Source organism: Gymnogyps californianus, chromosome 11, assembly GCF_018139145.2.
Source record: "Gymnogyps californianus isolate 813 chromosome 11, ASM1813914v2, whole genome shotgun sequence".
NCBI lineage: Eukaryota > Metazoa > Chordata > Aves > Accipitriformes > Cathartidae > Gymnogyps > Gymnogyps californianus.
The window spans coordinates 167,936-192,233 of NC_059481.1; the positions used below are offsets into that span (position 1 = coordinate 167,936).

General features: G+C 46.1%; 1 protein-coding gene and 1 pseudogene across 1 annotated transcript; both read left to right on the forward strand.

The window, feature by feature from the left end:
• The window catches only part of LOC127020698 (immunoglobulin epsilon heavy chain-like), a 32,225-nt pseudogene extending 29,688 nt beyond the window's left edge, over positions 1-2,537 (forward strand).
• A 523-nt stretch (positions 2,538-3,060) lies between these two features.
• On the forward strand, positions 3,061-15,035 carry NLRP3 (NLR family pyrin domain containing 3). The gene is made up of 5 exons (XM_050903475.1): positions 3,061-3,340; positions 4,283-6,005; positions 10,302-10,472; positions 11,540-11,710; positions 14,861-15,035. Exons 1-5 carry the CDS (start codon positions 3,061-3,063, stop codon positions 15,033-15,035), a joined length of 2,520 nt encoding a protein of 839 aa, XP_050759432.1.
• The last annotated feature ends 9,263 nt before the right edge of the window (positions 15,036-24,298 follow it).

A 24,298-nucleotide genomic window follows, 5' to 3' on the forward strand; every position in this document is an offset into this window, starting at 1 on the left:
CACTAGCAGTGTGGGATGGGACATGGGTCAGCCTGGCCCCAGAGCCCAGCCCCAGTCCCACTGTCAGCAAGAGAGGAGCACACCTTAGTCTGTGGGGCCAGGGTGTGCTGGGGATCCCAGGCCCAGATTGCAGAGCTGGGGTCTGCCTGCATTGCTTGGTGTCTGAGAGTCTGCCCAACCCCTGTCCCTATTTGTCAGAGGGGTGATTCTGAGGAGTGTCTCCAGCAGCATCTCCTGTTTCATGGGACAGATCAACCAGTGCATCAGAAACGGCCCCTCTGAGAGATGAATGCAGCTCTTCCCAGACATGAGATGAGGCCTCAGCATGGTGATCCCTGTAGAAGAGGGTTGGGAGTCCCTCTTCCAGCTGTCTGACCATGAGCACTTGGCTTTTGTTGTGTTCCTGGCTCTGGATTTCTGGCTTTCCTGCCCAGCCAGAGGGGTTAAGGAGATGCTCTTGTTCTGAACACATGTTTTGGAGGAATTGAGACTGCCCTGGAGCAGGGCTGCTTGAGGGACCTATAACGTTGGGCCCAGGATGACAAGTGAGTGCTCAATCCCCTGCAAAGCTGCTCAGCCTGACTGGTGCTTATATTTGGCTGCCATGTGCAGTAGGGGTGTGAGATCTGATGCTCTCTGGCTGGGTCAGGACTAAGGTTTCACTTCCAGAGACATCCCTCTCTGCAGAATCAGTCACTATACATTGGTCCCAGAGTCTTTTCCTGCCTGTTTCTTATCTGGTTTTAGCTCTATGATGGATGAGTCAGTTTATGGGGGCCTGTTGGAGTGGGTCAGGTGTCTGCTCTTTTCCTGGACACAGTATGAATTTTTTCTTCTGTTTGTAGAAAGGACTTTAACACTATGTGGACTGTGAAAGGCCTTCCTTTTCTGGAGAAATGAAAGAATTGTCAGTCAGACCAGAAACCTTGAGAGTGCTCAGCCAGCATGGAGGGCCACAAAGAGAAGGACTCCCCTCATGGAGGCTTCTTGCTGTTAGATCAGCTGAGGAGAAGCAGCATCCAGCCCCTGTGCTCTGGGTCAGACTTGTAAATTGCTTACCTGTTTCCTACCTCTGTGTACCACAACAGAAAAGCTCTGCTCAGTGGTGTGGCTGGAGAGAGAGGGCAGAGAACTTCCTCATCTCTAGGAGGTTGAAGCTGTGCTGGACAGAGTGCTGTTAGCAACAGTTCCTCTTCAGAAAGACACTGTCCTTCCTTCTGCTCCTAGCCACGCTAATATTTGTTCCAAATATTAGCTCTTCAAACATCAAATACAGGCTTTCTGAGATGCTAGTAGAGGACTGTGCAGGAGGGCAGAGGGTGGTACTTGGTGCGGCATATAGAGTTTTGAGGATGTTGGCCTTGTGGTGAGATAATGTATCAGTCTTCCTTTCTTTTATCTGAAGCAAACATAGAGGCGCTATGAAACTACATGTAAGGCTTCTGATCTGCTTGACAGGCAGAAGAGTTGTAAAATAATCTTAAAATACTCCCCTCCCCATTTTTCTCAGGTCCGTTCAAGTTCTTTCAGTAGAAACTTCAAATAAACTGCTTCACTTATGCTGAGTTTTATTTTGCAGAGAAGCCTTAGTGGGCATGTCTACTTTGACTGAAGAAAAGCGCAAATACAATCACATTTTCTCCTCTTCAGTTCTGCGAACTCTAAAGGGCATTTTGCAGAATATTCAGTCATCTTAATAATTTCTTTGGACCACTCCCCAGCTTATGAGCTTTTGAGTTGTTTTTTTTTTTTTTCATTTTCCCTGTATTTAGGCACCCGCAGTCAGGTTTTGATTACAACTTCCCTTAGACTTTATCTCCATGGCATATTTCTGCTTCATACATATAAGGAATTGAGCCTTTCCCCCACCCTCAGCCCACCCTCCCTGCCCCAAGAAACAGAACCTCTTTTTCCTCCTCTTGTAATTGCTGAATAGTTTTGAAAAACCTCAGACAAGCTTGTCACAAGTCAAAACCGTATTTCTATATCCTAAAGAATGTCCTTCTTACACTTTCCCTGGTCATCCATTTTATCTCATAAAAGCTGTTTGCATTTTTAGTTTTGAAAGAACACAAACCAGTGAAATACTGGTGTATGCTTGCAAGTTTTCAGGAACAGTGAAGCAAGTAATTGCACAATATAGTCATTAGTGAAAAAAAGTAGTAGGGTTTTAAAACAGGCAATCCTTAGAGTGAAAATTAAGCCACAAGTAACATTATCAGAACAGACCCAATGGATGCTTCAAGGATTGTATGACATTTGTTTAACAGAGTTGGACTGTACAGGACTGGGTTCAGCCATACTTATCACACAGAATGTGTCCAGCCAACAGAAAGTAACTCCAAAACCAGTGTAAGTGGAGGGTGAAGAGTAGTGTATACAGAAATGATGGTGGGGATGATCCCTTTTTCTCCAGTATACTACCATGTCATCACTCTTAATGTTTGGCTGACATGTTTGCTGTGCAGGTGTGGGTCTACATCCTCATGCTCAACCTTTCGCTAGTGAATCCTGGAGCCTTCGCAGTTTGCCATTGAAATGAAGCCATACACAAGAAAGGGTGAAGGAATGTCCCCTTTGAAAGCATGTTTGTGGCCAATGCACAAGCCATATTCCACTTTTCAATAAGCCCCTTTCTGGCTGCATGTGGAAACTCCTCCCAGGGTTTTGGCAACCGTTCAAAAAGTAACAGCTGAGGAATCCACTTTATCAATATACTAGCATGTCACTTGGGGAAAGCCCCCTCCACCACCCTCATCTAGAAGCACTTCACCCTCCTGCACCTGCGGCCAAGAAAATGCAGAGCTGGAAGCAGGGAAGCACTGTGGGTAAAATGAGAAGTGTAGTGATCCAGGCTCTGTAGACTAACAGATTCCTGGAAGAATTGACACAGGAGTGCTAGCAGTGCCTCTGCTGGCATGGGGATTGGCTCCAGGACAGACTGCAGCCACTGCCCTGTAACAGTCAGTGAGTCTCTTCCCAGGGTGCGCCGGGTGGCTCTCAGAAAACAATTTCTTGTTGAACGTCTGCTGTTTTCCAGGGTATCTTTAGCATACTATGATGGCAAGAGAGAATACCAAGGACTTCCTTTTGGAAGCACTGGAGGACCTTACACTGGATATGTTTGAGAAGTTTAAATATAAATTATCATATATTGATTATGATGAGATGGCCAATCTCTCCAAGTATTTGCTCAAGAAAGCCAACGATCCAGTTAAACTTGCAGACTACATGTGTGACCACTATGGAGCTGACCTTGCAGTGGATGTAGCTATCTATGTGCTTGAACGGATCAACCAAAGAGACACTGCAGCTAAACTCAAACAGGAGAAAGGAAAAGGTAAAGGAACTTTGGTTACTGCCACTTTTGTATCCTTCTTTTTGATTGTTCCTAGAAAATATGTAGGAGAACCTTCATCAAATAGAGAGACAGCAGATTTCAATCCCCTGTGGAAGTCTGAAAACCCAAAGGACCCCAGTGTGCTGCCTCCTTATGCCTGGAATTGCATGACTCTCCTCTTGCCATTGGTCTTCCTGCTCATTTAGGTGACTGCTGCCACAATCTCTGCACACTCTGCAGGACCACCTGCTCCTGGCCTATGATGTAAGGGTACTAAGGTCTCCAGCGGCACTTGCTCTGCTGTCTTGTCTGCTCTGCCTTGCCCAAGGTATTTTAGGGGAGTTTCTAAAGGCAGAGACACCAAGAGGACTGTTCTGCTCCCCGCCTGACACACATCACTGACAGTCTCTGTAGTACTACTCCACTAACAGCTACATATAATTTCTCTTTCAGCCCTGAGGCCCAGTCCACCCCCTGCTTCATTAGTTCAAGGTATGTCTCATTGGGATAGATGTGTTTGGGTTTTATCGCCTACACACTCCACCTACTAGTAGAAAGTGTATGATCATAGCCATAGTCCTGAAGCCCCAGCAGAGTCAGAAGGAAAATAAGCAAGTAGCTGTTATATGCCTGGGGGGGTGGGGGGAAGTGTACTGCTATAGAGGTCAGTAGTAGAATGGTTCTTAGCACTATTTTCAAGTTCAGCTAAGGTGTGATTGCATTTCGGTGATGGGTGATGGGCATTTCAGACTTTTTTTCATCTCGGCATCAATAATAGAATTGAAAGAACAAGGCCTCTTGAATGATCCAGAGATCCTTTAAAAGGAAAGAGATGAGGTAAACTCAAAGTACAATAATTTTGCGGCCTAAATGTTTTAATTTAGCAGGAGAATGAACATTGACTTTAATTTCAAATTCTTTTATTGCATATCCTTGATTTAGATTACAAGATGAAGTACAGAGAACATGTACAAAAAAATTACCACTGGATAAAAGACATGAATGCTCGTATTGGTGAGATGGTGACTCTGAACTCCAGATATACAAGGCTGGTTCTTGTTAGTGGACATCGCCATGAAAAAAAGAAAGAACATGAAATCATGGCTGTAGGACGAAGACATGCAGAAATCATGCAGGAACAAGTGAATTCTTCCATTGCTATAAGTGATCTTTTTAAACCTGACAGGGATAGACAGACACCAAAGACTGTCGTGATATTGGGAGCTGCAGGAATTGGGAAGACAATGACAGTAAGAAAGATTATGCTGGACTGGGCATCAGAGGGACTCTATAGACAGTTTGACTATGTTTTCTACATACATTGTCGGGAGGGTAATCTTCTTACAGCTCAGGGGAGTATGGCTGACATGATCTCCAAATGCTGTCCCAGTGATAATCCACCTCTTGCAGAGATCTTGAGGAGACCAGAAAAACTCCTGTTTGTCATCGATGGCTTTGACGAACTGAGATTTTCTTTGGACCGGCCACAAAATGACCTGTGCTCTGACCCCTGGGAGATGAAGCCAGTGGAAATCATCCTGAGCAGTTTACTTAGGAAAATCCTTCTCCCTGAATGCTCCCTGTTGATCACAACAAGACCAGCTGCCCTGCAGAAGCTGGAACAGTACTTGGTGTGTGAACGCTCTGCTGAAATACTGGGATTTTCAGTAGCAGATAGGGAGGAATATTTCTACAAGTTTTTTGAAAATAAGGAAGAGGGAAGGAAGTCCTTTCAGTTTGTTAAAGGAAATGAAATGGTCTTCACTATGTGCCTTGTCCCCATCATGTGCTGGATCGTCTGTACTGTTATGAAACAACAGCTTGAAAGTGGTGAAGATCTTGCACAAACTGCCAAGACAACTACAGGAATATATATCCTTTATGTTTCCAGCTTACTAAAATCTCTGAGCAGCAAGTTGAAACAGAACTTGCACATTATCCTGAAAAGACTTTGTTGCCTGGCTGCTGATGGGATCTGGAAGCAGAGGGTCCTCTTTGAGGAGGAGGCAATCAATGAATTCTTGTTAAATCAGAGAGACACTCTCCCACTTTTTTTGAATGAGAGCACTTTTCAGAAGGGCATTGTTTGTGGGAGTGCCTACAGCTTCATTCATCTGAGTGTCCAAGAGTTTTTTGCATCTCTATTCTATGTACTAGAAGATGATGGCGAAACAAGAGATAAGCAAGACGATCCTAAGAGTGATGTGAAAAAATTGTTAGAAAACTATGGAAACTCCAGACAAGATTTCATGTTAACTGTGCGGTTCCTATTTGGTCTCTTAAATAAGGAACCAAGAAATGCTTTGGAAAAAGAAACAGGGTGCAAAATTTCTCCTGAAATTAAGGAAGAATTACTAATGTGGCTTCAAACTAGCCAAAAAACAGCTTTAGCTGTTAATGCAGAGAAAAGAGCAGTGATTCATGATTTGGAGGCTTGCCACTGTTTGTATGAAATCCAAGATGAAAGTTTTGTGAAAACTGCATTGGGTTATTTCACTGGAATATATCTACGAGACATCAATTTCACCCAATTAGATCAAAAAGTTCTTTCATTCAGTATAAAAAAGTGGCCTAAACTAGAGTCACTTGACATGGGCTATTGCTCCTTTATCTCGGAAGACCACGAAGAACATTTAGACCAACAGCTAGCAAAGCTGTCACATCTGTAAGTAAAATCCTAGGTCCCTAGCTTGCAAATTCTCTTAGCAACTGAAAGAGTTTCAGTAACCAAGAAATGACAGGCTTACTTATCAAAAAATTAAAGCTAAACTTTTCCTAAAGTGAAGGTGTAATGATAGAAGCTGCTTTCTGATGAGCCTAATGGGATGTTGCACTAGTAATTACTGGTGATGTGAGTCAGTTCAAGAGTAAGCATGTAAATACAAGAGTGCATGTCAGCTAAGCGTCTAAGTTCCTATTGTAATCAAAGACAACCAGAGTCCAAGTCATCTAACATTCAGATAGTCAACTGCTGGCTGGTCAAGTGAGATCACTCTGTAGTCACCACTGACTGAACTTACAAGAAAACTATTGACTGTGGTGAAACTACTAAACTGTCTGGCTTCCTTGTACGCACTGACTTAGGACGCGTTAGTCTCAAATACAATCCCATAAAAATGCAATCCCATGCAGGGTTTCCTTTCTACTTGCCCTCCTATTAATTGTTGGTGTTCTTGAAATCAAAGGCCTGAAAGGAAGAAGTTTTCACTGTGTCAACAGGTTTCAAAAGCAGGGAGGGAGCAGCCCATTCAGCTCTCCAGTGACCCCTACAAGTCCCTGAGAACAGAACCCCTTCCTGTGCCTCATCCTGATCCCACTTCAGTTAAGGTGAAACAACTTCTTTGCTGAGGTGCTCTGTTTACCAAATGCTGGACCCTGAGAAGACAGGAGGTCGTTCCTAGACCCAGTGAAAGCCAAGGGGAGTTTTCCCCCTGTAGGCAGTACAAATATAGGCCTTTGCCCTTTGTGCACAGCAAAACATAGCATACTGTTGATTTTTTGTTTATGGGTACAAACCTGCTTTCCATGCTAAGGGGGGATGCTCTGAGTGTCTAGAGCTCAACTACAATGTGCAATAAGTGATATCAATCTGCTTCTCCTGTTCTTATCCTCAAGGTATAGCTGTACTATGTGATGCTATAAGGTAGGGAATCAACTCAGCTTGGTCAGGTATCAGGAGCAGAACAGCTACAATGAGATGGAGTTCTGCCCAAGCACATTTGTCCTTCTTAGAGCTATGTGATACCCATGAAGTGCCCAACCAGGTGCTTTTTATGGAGGCAGCAGAACTCTTGAGAATCATTGTTACGGAACGGGCAGACAGCACCAGCAGCCCAGAGTAACTCTGGGGGCACTTCCCAGCTATCTGGGAACAGACCCCAAATCTGCACAGGTGTGTTTTGCTGTGCAGGCAGGACTACACACAAAGTTACTGTAATAATCCAAGGATCACAGTTTCCTGGGCTTCTCTATCTCTATGGCTTTCTGTGCTGTAGCGTGCCAACATAAAGAAATTCTGCTTAGTCCTCCTGTTACTACAAATGGAAGACCCCTACCTGTATGGGGCTGCTCCTTCTATTTTAAGGTGCAAGCACATGAACGATTGTTGCACTGTATATAATATACACCTAACCAAATAGTATTTGCTTGGACATGTGAATTTCAGAGCATAGAACATTTCCTTGAAACATATCACAAAAGTACCATGAGTATACAGAATTCATCCACTTCAGTGTACTAAAGCTCCCTGTAGTACACACAGTGCACGGGGATATCTGGGTGTTCCAAGCAGCTGTGACTCAGACCCTGGTGAGGTATTATATGTGTTTACCAAGGTGATTTGCTTTGAACTGTGACTGTAGAATATTCTGCCATTTAACATCACACCTGTGAGGGCGCTAGTTTAATTTTTGTGAAGCATAAATGCAAACTATAGCCAGAGAACAATATTAAATTAATCTCTGCTTTTTTTCCACCACCCCCCCCCCCCCCAGGGAAAAGCAATCACCTATTTACTTGAAGCAATCACCGATTTACTTGCTTTGTGAATCCCTGAAGAATCCAAACTGTACATTAAAGATCTTAAGGTAAAGAGTTATTTTCTTTCAGAAAACAAAAGAAGCCAAGGGAACCCTAACCTTTATATTTTTCCTCCCTCCCACACTCTCTGACAGAACAACTCCATTGATGCTCCTATGACAGCACTAATGTTTTTCAAGAGGTTTTGGAAATGCTGAATTGTCCTCAAATACAGTGAGATGGTTTTGGTACAAGTCACTGACACCAGTAACAAATTGGGGGAGATTGATATGACAAAGTAGTTATGGGAAACTATTGGAGTACAGAACAGATTTAGGAATGAGAGTATTTTGAAGATACCTTTCCCTATGTAAACTCAGTTGCATTTGAGTTAAATGTATAAAAATTATATCAACTTTCTCCCTGGCTCCAAGTTAAGATTTAGGACAAAAAAAGGAAATGGAGATATTTCCCTCTCGTTGTCTTTAGCTGGCTGTTTACTGACATCTTGCTTGAGGTGGTAAATAAAAAGTGACAGAGAATGGAAGGTATAGGCCTGGTCAATGTTTTCCTCTCTTCACTGGAAATAGCACTGGGCTCTGTTTGGTATCAACTCAGAATGTCAGCAAGGCACAAAACTATGATAGCCCTAGACAGCATATCTCTTGTGTAGCCACCTGTTTATCTCAGCAGCTTGGATTTAAACATACATCATAAAAATGCTTGTGAATGGAAAGCAAACCCAAAAAAGCATGCAACATTTCTGGGTTGGCAGATATTTTTTCCAGTTTTCACCTCTCATTTTCTTTCTGTTACTTTCTTTCCCCTCATTCTCCCTTCTCCCCCCTTTTCTGGTCCTTTTTAGACAGAGGCAACTTGATCTTACAGGAACAAAACGCCAGGGAAGAGTCGTGTCTGACAGGCATGGGACGAGAGAGAGCTGGGGCCACATACAAGCAGGCATAGCCAATGTATTTCACCCAACTGCCCAATGCATTTCATTGCACAAGTATGTTGGAAAGGCCCAGCCAAACTGGGGTTCTCTTCCCTTACTGGAAGGAGGAGCCAAATCCTTAGTGTTTCTTCTTCTTTCCTGTTGAAAGGATCATTCCCTTTTAACATGTGTATCTGGTATGATTCATCTCTCTCCTTTGAATGTGTGTGAACTGTGTTGTCCATGGGGTGTCCTCTCCTGAGCATTCCCATGAGGGATTCTCTCACTGCACTCACTCTCTCTGAACTGCTGTCCTATCATCACATCTGCTTTTGGCCTCCTTCCTCTGTCTCCCCCTCCACTTTGCTTGTTCTCCCCATCACAATACTTTGGGACTCCCTTCAGCAGAGTTTCTGTATCTCCTCAAGGTAGAGAGACTTTCTAGAGTTCAGAAAAATGTCCAGGTAGGTAGCACACTATTGCTGGGATAGAGGAGACAGGACTTCTGGAGGGTCAGATCTCTGCAATACAGAAGAGGGCTTCTCTCCCGGGACACAAGAGCTCACACAGGAAGGCTGAACAGGGTCCTCAGGAGGAGATCAAGGAGTAAAGAGTAGCAGCAGGAGTCAGATGCACCTTGGCAGAGTCCTTGAGCACATGGCTGCTGCTGCCCCAGATACCTGCTTAGCTGCAGCTAGCTAAGCCAGGATCCCTACATCTTTAGAGAACCTACAACCACCAGCCAGGAGCTAAGGCAGACTCGGCAGGGACCCTGAATGCAAGGCAATAGGTTCCGAAGGAATCTTCATACCCCAAAACCGCAGAGGTCCTTTTGCTCCAGAATTCCCTGCCCAGGCTGCCTCCAGCCCCACTTCCCCTGCTTAGAGTGAGACAAGGGTGAGGGTGGTTGTGCAAGGTCTGGCAGGTGCCCCTGCCCAGGCCTGAGGGTGGATACCAGCCCTGCAGGGAGAGGGGGAGCCAGGACACAGATAGCTGGGGCTCACACAGGGCCCAGAAGGCACGAGTGGGGCTGGAGGGAAGTGGGATGCTCACTTGCCCACGGGGAGCCAGACCCAGCTGCCCAGGCAGGGGACTGCCAAAGCTGCCTGCAGCCACAGCTGATCAGTTTGAACCCACCTCATCAATGACCGAGCACCAGCGTGGGTGGGATCACAGGAGCAGTGCTGGGATTGGTCCCTGGAGAGGGCTGGGGTGGGGCTGTGGAACCCCTTCCTCCCCAAGCTCCTGGGTGGCCCGGGCAGAAGGGCAGGGCTGAAGCCCTGCTTGAGCCCTTCCAGGGGATTGGCGGAGGGAGGCAACTGCACTGGGCGGTGAGCAGGCGGAGCCTCCACCACAGTCTCTCGTTGGCTGAGGGGGCTGTGGGTGTGAGCCCCCCCTCCCCTTCCTCCATGGAGCGCAGGGGTCGTGCTGTGCTCCTGGGATGCCCAGGTCTGTTCCCCAGCAGGGCTGAGGGCAGCACTTGCTCTTCTTTGTGCATCTCCCCAACAGGCTGGAGTGGTGCAAACTCACAGCTGCCTGCTGTGGACTTCTGGCCACGGTGCTCAGCACCAGCCAGTGCCTGACGGAGCTGAGACTGCGTGGAAATGCTCTGGGAGACCCAGGACTACGGCTGCTGTGTGAAGGGCTGAAACATACTGCCTGCCGGCTGCAGAGATTGGGGTGAGGAACAGCAAGCAGGCTCCTCAGGGAATTGCCTAGTCAGGGACCTTGACAGGGCTTGTGGCTGGACCTGGCAGCTGCAGGGATGGGGAAAGGCTAAGTGATGTGTCTCTTTTGTGGTCGGTCACTGCTCACCTCATGCTCCCAGCCTGCCCTGCTAACACTGTGTGAATCAAGTGTAAAGGAGGTGCCCCTCCATGTACTCTCCTCTGCAGCATGGAACCTGCTAATTCAGGTATACACAGGCAGGCCCAAAGGAGCATGTGTTGAAGGTAAGCAGACATATCATCTGTCTGTGTGCAAAAAAAACCCCCTCTTCCTGGAAGGATTAATCATTCCAGAGTGAGACTCTTCCTCCCTGTTGAGTAAATCTTCCTCTGAGTCTTTCTGTTAAATAGATGCTCTCTGGACAACCAGCTTACATCCAGGGATATTCTTTCCAATAGCCTCCCCAGTGCTGACCTGGAGGTTGAGTCCTCTCACTCTAGTTATACACAAAGTCTGCATTAGGACACTGCAGCTATGGTGGTGGTGATACGTGGTGAGTCACACGGTTCCTTTTCTAGTCAGTTACTTTGCATATGCAGTCCAGGGCCTCCAGCAAACCCTTTCAGAGAGTTAGGGCTTTTGTGTAAGGCCTGTGTAATCCCTTTCAGATACCCCCATCAGGGTATCTGAGTTACCTTGAGGCACATAGGCCTGGACGCTCCTTCTTAGGCAGTGGAATCCAGCCCTATGCCTCTGGTGACATCCATGGAAGCACTAGCAGGCAGCGTCATATGGCTCACGCTCTCACAAAATCCCTGTGACCAGAATTTCCTACTGGTTTTATCTTCTCTTTAGAGGGCCCATAGGGAAGACCAAGGACAGAAAAGACTGCAAATCAGATCAGATTTCCAGGGCAGGGAATAGACTGTGTGTCCAGTGCTGGTCCATCATTGGCCACTTCTGGGCGGGGTTTCTGGCCATTCTCAGTATTGATTGGCCAGGAGAGGGGCTGGTGGTTGGGGTTATCAAAGCAGACATGGTCTGAAACCCTGGGCTCTCTCTGTGCTTCTTCCCTGCAGGTTGTGGGGTTGCAGTCTCACAGATGCCTGCTGTGGGGATCTGGCCACTGTGCTCAGCACCAACAAGACCCTGCTGGAGCTGGGGCTGAGCGCTAATGCCCTGGGAGATGCTGGAGTGCACCTGCTATGTGAGGGGCTGAAACACCCTGCCTGCCAGCTGCGGGTACTGGGGTAAGGACCATTCCCTTTGGTCGTTTCCCAGACTGTCCCATGGGGAGCTTGAGAAAGTGTGTGTTTGGGGCTAAGGAGCTTCACCTGCAACACTGAAGAAAGACCAAGAGTGATGAATGTCTCCAGTGCTGAGCCACCACTTACCCAGTGCTCCCAGCCTGCCTTGCCGCTGTATAGAATGGGCAATGGCAGAGCCCTCCAGGCACCTTATTTCCTTGACCCTGGTCTCTGCAGCTCTGACTCTCTGAAAGCCCAGATGAAGTAATGCCGGAAGACTGTGTGTGACCTAATGAAAGAAGCTTCCCAGCTCATTTGAAGTGATTTACCCTGGTGTAAAACTCTCATCCCCTGCCAGGAAGAAGAGTTCTCTGAAGGTTACTTTCCCTCTTCTTGCAATGTAGATGATCCCTGGATGGCTTGTTTAAGGGCAGGGACATTCTTTGGGACAGCCAGAATAGGACTAAGATGGAGATTCATTTCCCTATCTTGGAGTCTTCAAGGTCTTCCTTAGTCCACCATCACCATGGTTTTCTGTTGACATGTGGCCTGGGTCATGCATCTCCCTTTTGCAGTCAGATCTTCTACCCACGCACACTTCCTGGCCTCCAGCTTCCATTCCAGAAGAGCAGAGGTCCTGTGTAAGTATTATGTTATCTTTGTCAGCTCCAGGTGAATTTCTGAGTTAGCCTGGAGTACTTCCAATGACACTGGATGCCTCTGTTTAAGCAACAGAATCCAGCCTTACATTTCCTGTTACTTTTATGGAAGCACAGGCATCTAGCATCCTAGCAGGCACCTGCTTTATAACCCCTCAATGTAGGGCTGCAAACAGGATTCTGCTCTCGAGGGAAATTAATAATTTTAGTGAACACTGGGGCAATAGAAAAATCCCAACAGTGAACCACTCCTGGTAGTTGCAAGTGGAGATCCACTGAAACAGTAAAAGATATTCTCTCCAGGCAAACTGAAGAGCTTGACGGAGTTCTCTGCACAGAGATCCCTTGTGCCGTCTGAAAGTCCTTTCTTTATCTTCCTGGCCTCCCAATTCAGCCCAGAACCACACAGGTGGACATGCGTTGTACTGTAGCAAAGTTTCAGGAAGCTCGTGGGCCTAACAGCAGACAATAGAACTGGAAGACAAGAAGAACTAAGAAACACAGTAAGGGAGGAGAGCAATACTGTGAATGCTCTGAAGATTTATTAAATGATCTGTTGAACCAATTCAAGAGGAAATGGACCCTGAAAGCAATGCAGGGAGGCTGGGCAATTAAAATGGCCATGCTAGTCCACCAGAGCAAGAAGAGAGCAGCTTGACAGCAGAAAAATATAAAGAGGGTAAGAGTTTTTAAGCCATTCTTTCTCAAGAAGCTTTGGAATGTTGTCATGAATACACAGGGTCTGCACTTGATTTTAGATTGGCAAAATAAGAGTTTCTGGAAAATGGCTCCGTTAGAGTACTGTGTCTTTGGGCAATATCCCAGGCATAGGAGATGTCTAACAGAAGGCAAGAATGTTATAGCAGACCTGTTTGCCAGAATATACCTGACCCTGCAAAGGTGCATACACTGTCCACTATGATTAGTTGGATGGAGCTTGCTGTCTTGCTGTCTCCTTCACTGCCATTTCTCCTCACAGGCACTCATGTCTTTGATGGTGTATTCATGTTGTTGGAACCCATGCTCTCAGCAGCATGCACCGACTGTGTTTCATGGCTGTGTTGTCTTTTCAAAGAGGAATTGCACTGAGGGTGTTTCTGCCTTTCATCCTCCTTCAATATTTCATCTCTGCTCAAAAAGTAGAGAAATAACCAGATGAAATAATCTGACTCTTCCTTTTCAAACCTGTCCAAATCTGTCTTTAAGCAAGAACCCAATGTTCCCTTTTTCTTCTTTTTGTCTTCCAGACCTCTCTACTCATCTGTTTCCCTTCTTGTTCTCGCTCCTCAGGAGATTCCCTCTGTCCATACCCCTCATCCATGACTTATCCTATGGGTCTTTCTCATTTTGATTACCAAAGTAAGTGTTTTTGCATTGTGCTCAGGCTGGGGCCATGCTTTCCTCTGGATTTGTCTCTGAAATTTGCAGGGCTCATTCTTCATCACTAACCATTTTTCCTGTTCAAATGAGGAGATTGTGCATTACAAAGTTTATTGCTTTAGCCAGAGGGAAGCTTTTCTTCTCTCTTATATACTCTCCCTTCCTCTTCGGAACTCTCCCTCATCCAGGAAGATTAATCCTGCTTTTTAAACCTCATTTTAGCTCTCTGCAAAATATGGTAAAATATGCAACCTTTCAGTGGAAACAGTCTGTCTTGAAGAAAGATCTCACACTAGAAGAGAGCCCACTGAGAAGAGGATTTCCAGGTCATGGCTAATGGAAGTGTGTCTCTGTGTGTGATTTCTGAATATTCACCTCAAAGAGGTACTGACTTTCACCAAGCAGTACCTGCAAAGTCTCTGTGAAAGACCAAAGGGCTTAATAGTGCCCAGAATGAAAAATGGTCATTGCTAGTTGCAGCTGCAGTTGTGCAGTCACTGACTGACTGCATGGGCCCTGGATGAGACACCAGCATGCCTTGAACTGAGTCTGTCGGAGATGTGCTTTCCACAGATCTCTTCCCCTGTTCTCTCAGGTTTCATTCCCTGGCGTAAGTCTAGCAGAGTGCACCAAGACTGTTGGAGGCTGGAACACAAGCATTACGAGAAAAGGCTGGAGAGCCTGCTGTGACCCCAGAGCCAAACTTGCTCTGAGCAGTAGATTGGACTAGAGACCTCCTGAGTTCTCTTCCATGCTGACCTATCAGGTGACTCTGTTGAGGGTCTGTGTCATGCCCAGGTGGGGCTGGGATTGGTCTTCAAAGAGGGCTAGGAGGGAGCTCAAAGATCCCTTCCCCTCTCTTAGCTGCAGATTGGTCAGGGCAGGGGTACAAGTCCCAAGCCCTGTTTGGGCCATTCTCACAAGCTGATTGGCTGAGGGGAGGTAACAGCACTGGGCAGACAGCGTGTCCAGTGCTGGTCCATCATTGGCCACTTCTGGGCAGGGTTTCTGGCCATTCTCAGTGTTGATTGGCCAGGAGAGGGGCTGGTGGTTGGGGTTATCAAAGCAGACATGGTCTGAAACCCTGGGCTCTCTCTGTGCTTCTTCCCTGCAGGTTGTGGGGTTGCAGTCTCACAGATGCCTGCTGTGGGGATCTGGCCACTGTGCTCAGTACCAACAAGACCCTGCTGGAGCTGGGACTGGGTGCTAATGCCCTGGGAGATGCTGGAGTGCGCCTGCTATGTGAGGGGCTGAAACACCCTGCCTGCCACCTTAAAGAATTGTGGTAAGGGACGTCAAGGTTCTTCTGGGCATTTCCTAGTATACCCATGGGGAAAACTTCAGAACTTGAGAATCTCATGAGACTGGTGCTGGGGAGATGCTCCTTCATGGGTGGAGAGAGGCCAACAGTAACAAACCTGTGATGTTGCTTATAATTTGCATCTAGACTTTGCTTTCTGAATAGCATTAAGAAAGAGGATACACTAGGCACTTTCTCCTGTGAATTGCTAAGAAGGAGTGAAACTCTCAAGAGTGTGCTGAGTAGAATTACCTGTCTTTGATTTTGGCTAATAGCAGGGCAGTGTGGAAAGAGAACAGAATGGAGGCAACCTTGCTCTGCTCATTTTTTTCTGATCCTATGGGACTGCACTCTGTTCCGTGAGGAGCAAAGCCTATGGCCTCCAGCTCTTTCCATCATGGGGGAGCCCTGCTCCTGCATCTTCCTGACAGATGCAAGCAAGCTAAAATTTTTCTGGACAGTGTTGAAGAAAATTTCTTCGCACACATTACAGAACACCTGATAAGGGGGTGCACTTTGCTGCATCTGTAATTTACAAGTAAGGAAGAACTACCTCATGCTGATCCCCCAGAAGTTTCAACAGCAGTCTAGCTAGAGGCCAATCACTAGTGGTGACTAGGGGTCAATACTAGGGTCAGTATTGATCTTCATGAATGACCTGGACAATGGGACAGAGCGCACCCTCAGCAATTTTGCTGATGACACCAAACTGGGAGGAGTGGCTGATACAACAGACGGTTGTGCTGCCATCCAGAGGGACCTCCAGAGGCTGGAGAAATGGGCCAACAGGAACATCACGAAGTTCAACAAGGAGAAGTGCAAAGTCCTGCACCTGGGGAGGAACAAGCCCAGGCACCAGTACATGATGGGAGCTGACCAGCTGGAAAGCCGTTTTGCTGCAAAGGATCTGGGGGTCCTGGTGGATAGCAAGCTGAACATGAGCCAGCAATGTGCCCTTGCGGCAAAGAAGGCAAATGGTGTCCTGGGCTGCATTAGGCAAAGCATTGCCAGCAGGTTGAGGGAGGGGATCCTCCCCCTCTGCTCAGCACTGGTGAGACCACACCTGGAGAGCTGTGTCCAGTTCTGGGCTCCCCAGTACAAGAGAGACAAGGACATACTCTGGTCCACGCAAAGGGCCACAAAGATGATTAAGGGATTGCAGCATCTCTCCTGTAAGGAAAGGCTGAGAGAGCTGGGACTGTTCAGCCTGAAAAAGAGAAGACTTGGGGGGATCTTATAAGAACAGAATAGAACAGAACAGAACACAATAGAATAGAATAGAATACAATAGAATAGTTCAGTTGGAAGGGACCTACAACAATCATGTAGTTCAACTGCCTGACCAATTCAGGGCTGACCAAAAGTTAAAGCATGTTATTAAGGGCATTGTCCAAATGCCTCTTAAACACTGACAGGCTTGGGGCATCAACCACCTCTCTAGGAAGTCTGTTCCAGGGTTTGACTATCCTCTCGGTAAAGAAATGTTTCCTAATGTCAAGTCTGAACCTCCCCTGACGCAGGTTTGAGCCCTTCCCATGCATCCTGGCACTGGATCCCAGGGAGAAGAGATCAGCACCTCCCTCTCCACTTCCCCTCCTCAGGAAGCTGTAGAGAGCAATGAGGTTGCCCCTCAGCCTCCTTTTCTCCAAACTAGACAAACCCAGAGTCCTCAGCCGCTCCTCACAGGACATGCCTTCCAGCCCTTTCACCAGCTTTGTTGCCCTCTGGATGCATTCAAGTACCTTAACGTCCTTTTTCAGCTGTGGTGCCCAGAACTGCATACAATACTTAAGGTGAGGCTGCACCAACACTAAATACAGTGGGATAATCACCTCTTTTGATCACGTCTGTCAACCTGCACCCCCAGATCTCTTTCTGCAGTGCTGCTCTGCAGCCATTCCTCTCCCAATTTACACTTGTGTCTGGCTTTACTCCATCCCAGGTGCAGAATCTGGCATTTGTTCTTGTTAAATTTCATGCCATTGATGATTGCCCAATGCTCCAATCTATCCAGATCCTTCTACAAGGCCTCTTATCCCTCAAGAGAGTCAACAGCACCTCCCAGTTTAGTATCATCAGCAAACTGAATTATGGTGCATTTAACTCCTGCATCCAGATTATTGATAAATATGTTGAACAGAACTGGCCTAGAATTGAGCCTGAAGAACACTGCTAGTGGCTGTCCACCAGCCATACGTAACCCATTCACTGCAACCCTTTGAGCTTTGCCATTCAGCCAGTTCTTTACCTGGCGCATCATGTACCTGCTTATCTCAGTTGGACAACTTGTCCAGAAGGATGCTGTGAGGGACGGGATCAAAAGCCTTACTAAAATCCAGAAAAATATGTCTACCACCTTCCCTTCATCCACTAGTTGGGTGACCTTATTGTAGAAGGATATGAAATTAGTTAGACAGGACTTTGCCTTTGTGAACCCATGTTCACAATATTCATTATATCAATGTATGTAAATACCTGAAGGGAGGGTGCAAAGAAGAGGGAGCCAGCCTCTTTTTGGTGGTGCCTACTGACAGGAGTAGAGGCAATGGGCACAAACTGACACACGGGAGGCTCAGTCTAAGCATAAGGAAACACTTTTTTACTGTGAGGGTGACTGACCACTGGCAAAGGTCTCCCAGGGAGGTTGTAAAGTCTCCATTCTTGGAGGTATTCCAAAGTCATCTGGACACGTTCCTGGGCAACTGACTCTTGTGCTTCAGCAGGGGGGTTGGAGAGATCCAGAGATCCCGTCCAACCTCAACTGGCGGTTCTGTGATTCTGTGAATGACTTCTCTAAGTATATGGGCAGAATAAAGAAAACTAAATAAAGTGTGTTCCAGTGTTGAATGAACTGGGGAACCTAGTGACAAAGGCCAAGGTACTCAGTGCCTTGCTTAGCCTTGATTTTTCACTGGTGAGATCTATCCTCAGGTCTCCCAGACCCCTGGGTATGCTGGCAAGGCGTGTGGAAATGTGATATTTCCCACCATAGAGGAAGATAGGCAGCACTTTAACCATTTGATCATATGGGACCACATGTAATGCATCTGAGGGTACTGAGCTGGCTGGCTAATGTCGCTGTGAGGTCACACTATCATCTTGGAAAGGACATGGTGATTATGGGATGTTCCTAGTGACTGGAAAAAGAGAAACATCACACCCATCTTCAAGAAATAGAATGTGGTTCTGTTGAAGGATCTGGGGGTCTTGGTAGACCTCAAAGAATGACAAGAAGCTCTGCTGAAAATGACCTTGGAGTCTTGGTAACACACAAACTGAACAGAAGTCAGAGTGTGCCTACGCAACAAAGAAGGCTAACAGCATAGTGCACCATATTTAAAAGTTGCAAAGGAAGGAGATTGAGTGAAGTGATTATCCCCTTTTACTCAGTGCTCAAAGTGCATCTAGAATACTGTGTCCAGCTTTGGGCACCCCAGTACGAGAAAGACCTTGACAAACTGAAGTGGGTTCATTGGAAGGCCACGAAGACAGTCAGGGAGCTGGAGCAGCCAGCTCTCCTATGAGGAGAGGCTGAGAGAACTAGGCTTGTTCAGCCTGGAGAAGAGAAGACTTTGTGGGAACCTGGTAGCATTCTAGGTCCCCTCCTAGTAGCAGGAGGTTATTGACTGGATGAAGCCAGGCTCTTCATCTGAAGCCAGCCTGATGGGAGAATGAGAGACAATGATGATAGGTTGAAACAAGACAAGTTTAGACTGCATATGAAGAAAAACTTTCCCACAGTTAAGGACTGTCAAACATTGGAACAGCTCATCCACAGAATTTGTGAAATCCCCATCCTTGGAGGGTTTCAAGATGTGACTGAGCAACCTGGTCAGATCTCATAGTTTACTCTGCTTTGAGAAGGAATTTGAATTAGATGAACTTCTGAGGTTCCTTCCAACCTGAAGTATTCTATAGTCCTATGATCCTAAGTAGAGTTTAGAAAACTGCAAGCCAGTCAGCCTCACCTCAGTCCCTAGGAAGGCTATGGAGCAATCAGCCTGAAAACCATGTCCTGGAGCATGAAGAAGAAGGTGATTAGGAATGGTCAGCATGGATTGACTGACAGTAAATCCCACATGACCAACCTCATTGCCTTCTATAATGGGGTGACTGGCTCAGTAAACAAGGGGGGAGCAATGGATGTTGTTTGCCGTGATTTTAGCAAGGCCTTTGGAACAATCTTCCAAAATATCATTGTAGCAAAATTGCTGAGGTGGAGCTTGGTAAGTGGATGATAAGATGGACAGCAAACTGCCTAGACTATTAGGCTCAAAGGTTATTGATAAGCAATGTGAAATCCCACTAACAGAAGACTGAAGGTGGCATCCCTCAGGGATCAGTACTGACGTCAATACTGTTTAAAGTCTTTTTTAACAGTTTGATGATGGAACAGAATGTGTTCTCAGCAAGCGTAAGGACTGTTAGGAAGTGATTGGCAGGATGCAGATGCTGTCATGTCTGAACTACATACTAGCATAGCAACTCCAAAATGCTCAATCTGTCTGTCCTGAGTGTTCCTTGCTGGCCATGTAAAGCACTGCCTCCCCCTCAGTCTCCCATCCCTAGCACCCCCATTCTTCTCTGGTCCTTCTGATGCTTGTGGTATTGCATGAACTTTATGCAATGGTTATTATGGCTTTGGTTATTTTCCTGATTTAGGCTGTTGCAATCGAGTGCAGGGCTGAGCAAAAGGCACCTCCAGACAGCACCAGTCACGTGACTTACACATGTTACTAATGCTTTTCCCATTTCTCCACCCTCCCTTTCACTGCCATTTTTCCTCTCTTTCCTTTTCCCATTCAACTCCCAATTCCTAATTACTTTTTCCCGTCAGTCTCTGTTTTGCCACATGCATCTCCAAATTCATTATTTCTGACACTGATGCAATTTCAGCCTTAAATGTCATCACTGATACAGGCACCTAAATGCTGTTGGCTTTGCAAGACTCTACTCCCCAAAAGGTCTCCAAAGTTCCTCTTCAGTTATCTGTGAAGTTCAGCTATTTCTCACATGACTATCATTTAACCATAGATGAAATCCGACCTTCCAAGTCGTGGATGTATATTTTTCCGACTTCTCACACTGTTATCTATCATGTCTGAAATTTCTGTTGTCACATCCAGTAGCTCATCCTGTTCAGTTAGATAAACCTCTGGCCAGGACCTATTCAACAGCTACTTGCCTGCAGCGCTAACGTGAATAGTATCAGTTTAGGAAGCAGTCAACACACTGAAATGTAGGGTTGCCGTTCAGAGGCACATCATCAAGCTAGAAAACTGAGCAGACGGGAAGCTCAGGAAGCTCAGTCAAGGCAAATTCAGAGTTCTTCCCCTGAAATGAAAACAAACAAAAAAACCACCAACCCAAAAAACGCAACAAAAAACTCCATACACTGGGACTGGCTGAGGGCTGCCTGACTGGAGAGGAACTCTGCAGAAAAAGACATGGGGAGGCCTACTCAACAAGAAGTTAAGAGGAATCAACAGTGTGCCCTAGCAGCAAAGAAAGCCAGACACCTAGTGAGCTGTATTAGCAGGAATGTAGCCAGCAGGTAAAGGGAAATGATTCTTTCCCTCTGTTCAGTAATTGTGAGACCTCATTTTGAGTAGTGTGTCCAGTCTGCACTCCACAGGACCAGAAAGACATTGACACACTGGAGAAGGTCCAGAAGAAGCCACCGAGATTTTCAGGGTGCTGGAGCATATGGCATATGTGAGAACTTGGTATGTTCAGTCTGAAGAAAAAAAAGGTGAAGGTGGATCTTACCACTGCACTAAAATAGTACAAGGGGCAATGACCATAGATTGCAAGAAAGGAATTTCCATTTAGATGCAAGGATTTATTTGTTTACTTCCTGGTATCGTGAAGGTAGTAAAAGACTATAACAGGCATCCAGAGAGGTTGTGACATCTCAGTTCTTGGAAATACTCAAATCCTGAAAGCCCATGGCCCTTAGAAATCCTGCTCTAAGTTGGCCCTGTTTGGAGCATGGGGTTGGACTAGATGACCATCAGAGGTCCCTTCCCTCCTATATCACTCTATTACTCTGTAGTTCCCTCTGTGGGATAAGTCACTGCACTGGCAGGTGTAATTGACAACTGCTTCAGTCCAGAAATGTTTTACTGGCTTTGTCATTCCCCTCCCCGGACAGCTACATCCCATTCCTAAAACTATCACTCAACATCAACCTCGTCTTAAGATCCTTGTTAATGTAAGGATATGAACTATTTAGAATTAGATCTTTGCTTATGCATGGAATAAGACCTGAGACTGGAGGCAGAAAGCTGTTTTACTTCCTGCCTTCCAGGAGAGAAAATTAATTTCTTAAAACCATGGAGGACTTACTGTGAACTTTGGTGGTTTGTGTCTCCTTGCAGCGGAAAGAATGCTGTACAAAGAAGTCTCTCATGCTGAAGAGGGCCATTTGTAGGCAAGGATTAATGGGTCAAGGATCATTCCTAGAGCTACTGAGATACTTTCTTCAAAAAGACACAGTCTTGTACTGTGCTCTGTGGCTGAGAAGGTGATTATAGCAGAAGCCTCACTTTTTTTCCCCCTGAGGTACAGCCCACTCAGCTCTACATACTCAGTTTACCCTGGTGGAGCATTGTATGTGTCATTAATGCATAAAAATCTTTTTTTTTTGTGCAAGGGGCTTTAGGTGGACGGAAAGGCTCAAACTGTTTCTGGCCTTTCTCTTCCCACTGCCCTCCTCTGACAAACTGAGGACAGTGAGAACAGCAGGCAGGGAGCAGTGAAAGTAAGTTTAAAAATATATGAAAGGTAAGGATACCTGGTTTATGAGGATATCTGGTTAATGGCTGCTGTTCAGGAGAAGGATTGGGCCTACAGTGTTAATCATGTTTATGTGTTTGCTACTGGTAAAGGCACTGCTTTCTGAGTGTTGGTGTCTGTGGCTGGCCATTTGTGTACTCTGTGGAGGGGTGCACCAAAGGTGACAGGTTTCAGTCTTCTTTAACAGAGAAGTTATGGGTATGGTGACCAGTTCGGAGAGGTGTGTTGTGGGGACAGTATGATGTGCTTGTCTTTGTTGTTCAGGACTCTCGGATTTTAGACAAAAGGAAATATTTAAGGTAGATTTTAGATTCTTCTTCTTTCTTTCTTCTCTCCAAAGGCTCAGCAAATATGGACTCAGTGAAGAAACTCATCGGGAGCTCGCTCACCTAAACAAGATCAAGCCCAGCCTGAAAATAGGGTACATCTTTTAAACAAGGCTTTTTGCAGCCTAGGTGTCAGGCCTCATGGCTCTGACACTAGTGTAGCACACGGGTTAAAAGTTAAGAAGGGACCAAATAAATGTTTGTTCCATTTTAAGGATTCTCCTTTAATGTCAGTAACAATGCTGAGCATGTAGGGCCTTGACTCAGGGCAAGTCATCCTCAGGACAATAGGATCTGAATTTTGTCCAAGTGCAGTTCAAATAGATCCCCTTTCACGATCATACCTGAGTGGGGAAGGAATCAGAGTGCAGAAGGAAATGGGACAGAGATGCAGCAAGCAATAAGGATATGGATGAGTCCAGGAACTTCCTTCTTTCATACTCCAGTGATTTGGTGTTCAGTAGACTTGTGTCAGATGCCAAGAGAGATATTTCTTCACTTTCCATGGCTCCTTTACGAGGATTTGTATACTCACGGTGCTTTCTGTAGGTTTGTCTGATTTCACAGTTCTCAAGAGCATCATTTCTGTCTCCATTTTGACTATATATTTGTCAAGGATGATGTTTGTATCCCTGTTACTGAATTCAAATATAGTTCCTTTCGCACTGTGACATCCTTCCTTCCTGTAGTCAGTGTTAATGTCAGTCCAGTGATCAGGGCCAGGGTAGTTCGCAAGGATAGTTCCTTTGGCTGAGCTAGAAAGACTTTTCCCCCCTTCTGTGGACCCTCTGGGCTTTCTCAAGAAAATTGTATAGGGGGCCACATAGGTCCCTGGATGCCCACAGAAAAGTTCACCCCCAACGTCCAGAACAGGACTGTGAGAGAGAGTGGAGGGATTAAACCATTTCCACATGAATTGGAAGCTTTTCTTTTTCTGCCATGCTATTGCTTTGTGTGTTGTGGGGTTACATTTGAGAAGCATTCCTAAAACAAGAAATGCAGATGCATGGCATGCAGAGAAGAACATTTGTACCCATTAGAGTGTAGAGAAGTTTGGGCCAACTAGCTGTGCCAAAAGATTTATGTGGGAGGCATCACCCCAAACAAAGAAATCAGCATCCAGAAAGAAGCTGAAGAGGAAGGAAAAATGGTGAGCAATGTTATGTAGGAGCCACCTACAAAGTGTGTGAGGAGGAAGAAGTTCTTAAAGAGTCTTCTGTAAGCTGAGTGAAAGTACTGACCTCTTGGCAGTTGTCCACTCTTCCAAAAAGTGAAAAAGCAAAACGTGTGTACAAAGCTGCTAGTTAGAGGAGGAGGAAAGCCATGGAGATCCATGGATCCATGGAGAGGATCATGACATGGCTAAAGAGTGGGGAGGAGTGAGAAACTAGGCAAGGAGGAAAAGCCAGCAGAGTTATAAGCAGCACAAAGTACAGTAAGAAGAGCAAGGTGCAGGGAGAGAAAAATGTGACATGGCTAGCAGAGGTAATTCATGGAGTCAAGTAGCTCCAAAAAATCAGTCACAACAATCAGGTTAGGTCAGCTTCACTGGGCCTTGATCTCAGCAAAGCTTAACATCTTAATGTACCAGTCAATACAGGAGGGGAAAAGCAGCCAGCTGTCCCACCATGCCGGAGGCAGTACATCAAGAACGGTTGTAACAGCTGAAGAGGTTCCTGCAGTCTCCAGATAGCCTCTTCCCACGTGCCTTCTCAGTTAGAAAAGGGGAAATTACGACAACCCTGCATCTGCTGGTTTGGGGCACTTGGGAGCATCACCACTGCTCTTAGAGTGACCAAATGATCGATTCCTGTCTAGAGGGTTCTCTACAGGAGGAATAGCGGGACTTGATTTTCCTCCAGAACCTTATTTATGTGGAAAAAACATAACCGAAAGAAAGTCCTCAGCCATTGTGGTGGGTTGACCCTGGCTAGCTGCCAGACACCCAGCCACTCTCTCATTCCCCCTCCTCAACAGGACAAGGGGACAAAATAAGATGAAAAAGCTTGTGGGTCAAGATAAAGACAGGGAGATCACTTACCAATTACCATGATGGGCAGAACAGACTTGATTTGGGAAAAATTAATTTAATTCATTTGCAATTAAAATAGAGTTCAATGGTGTGAAA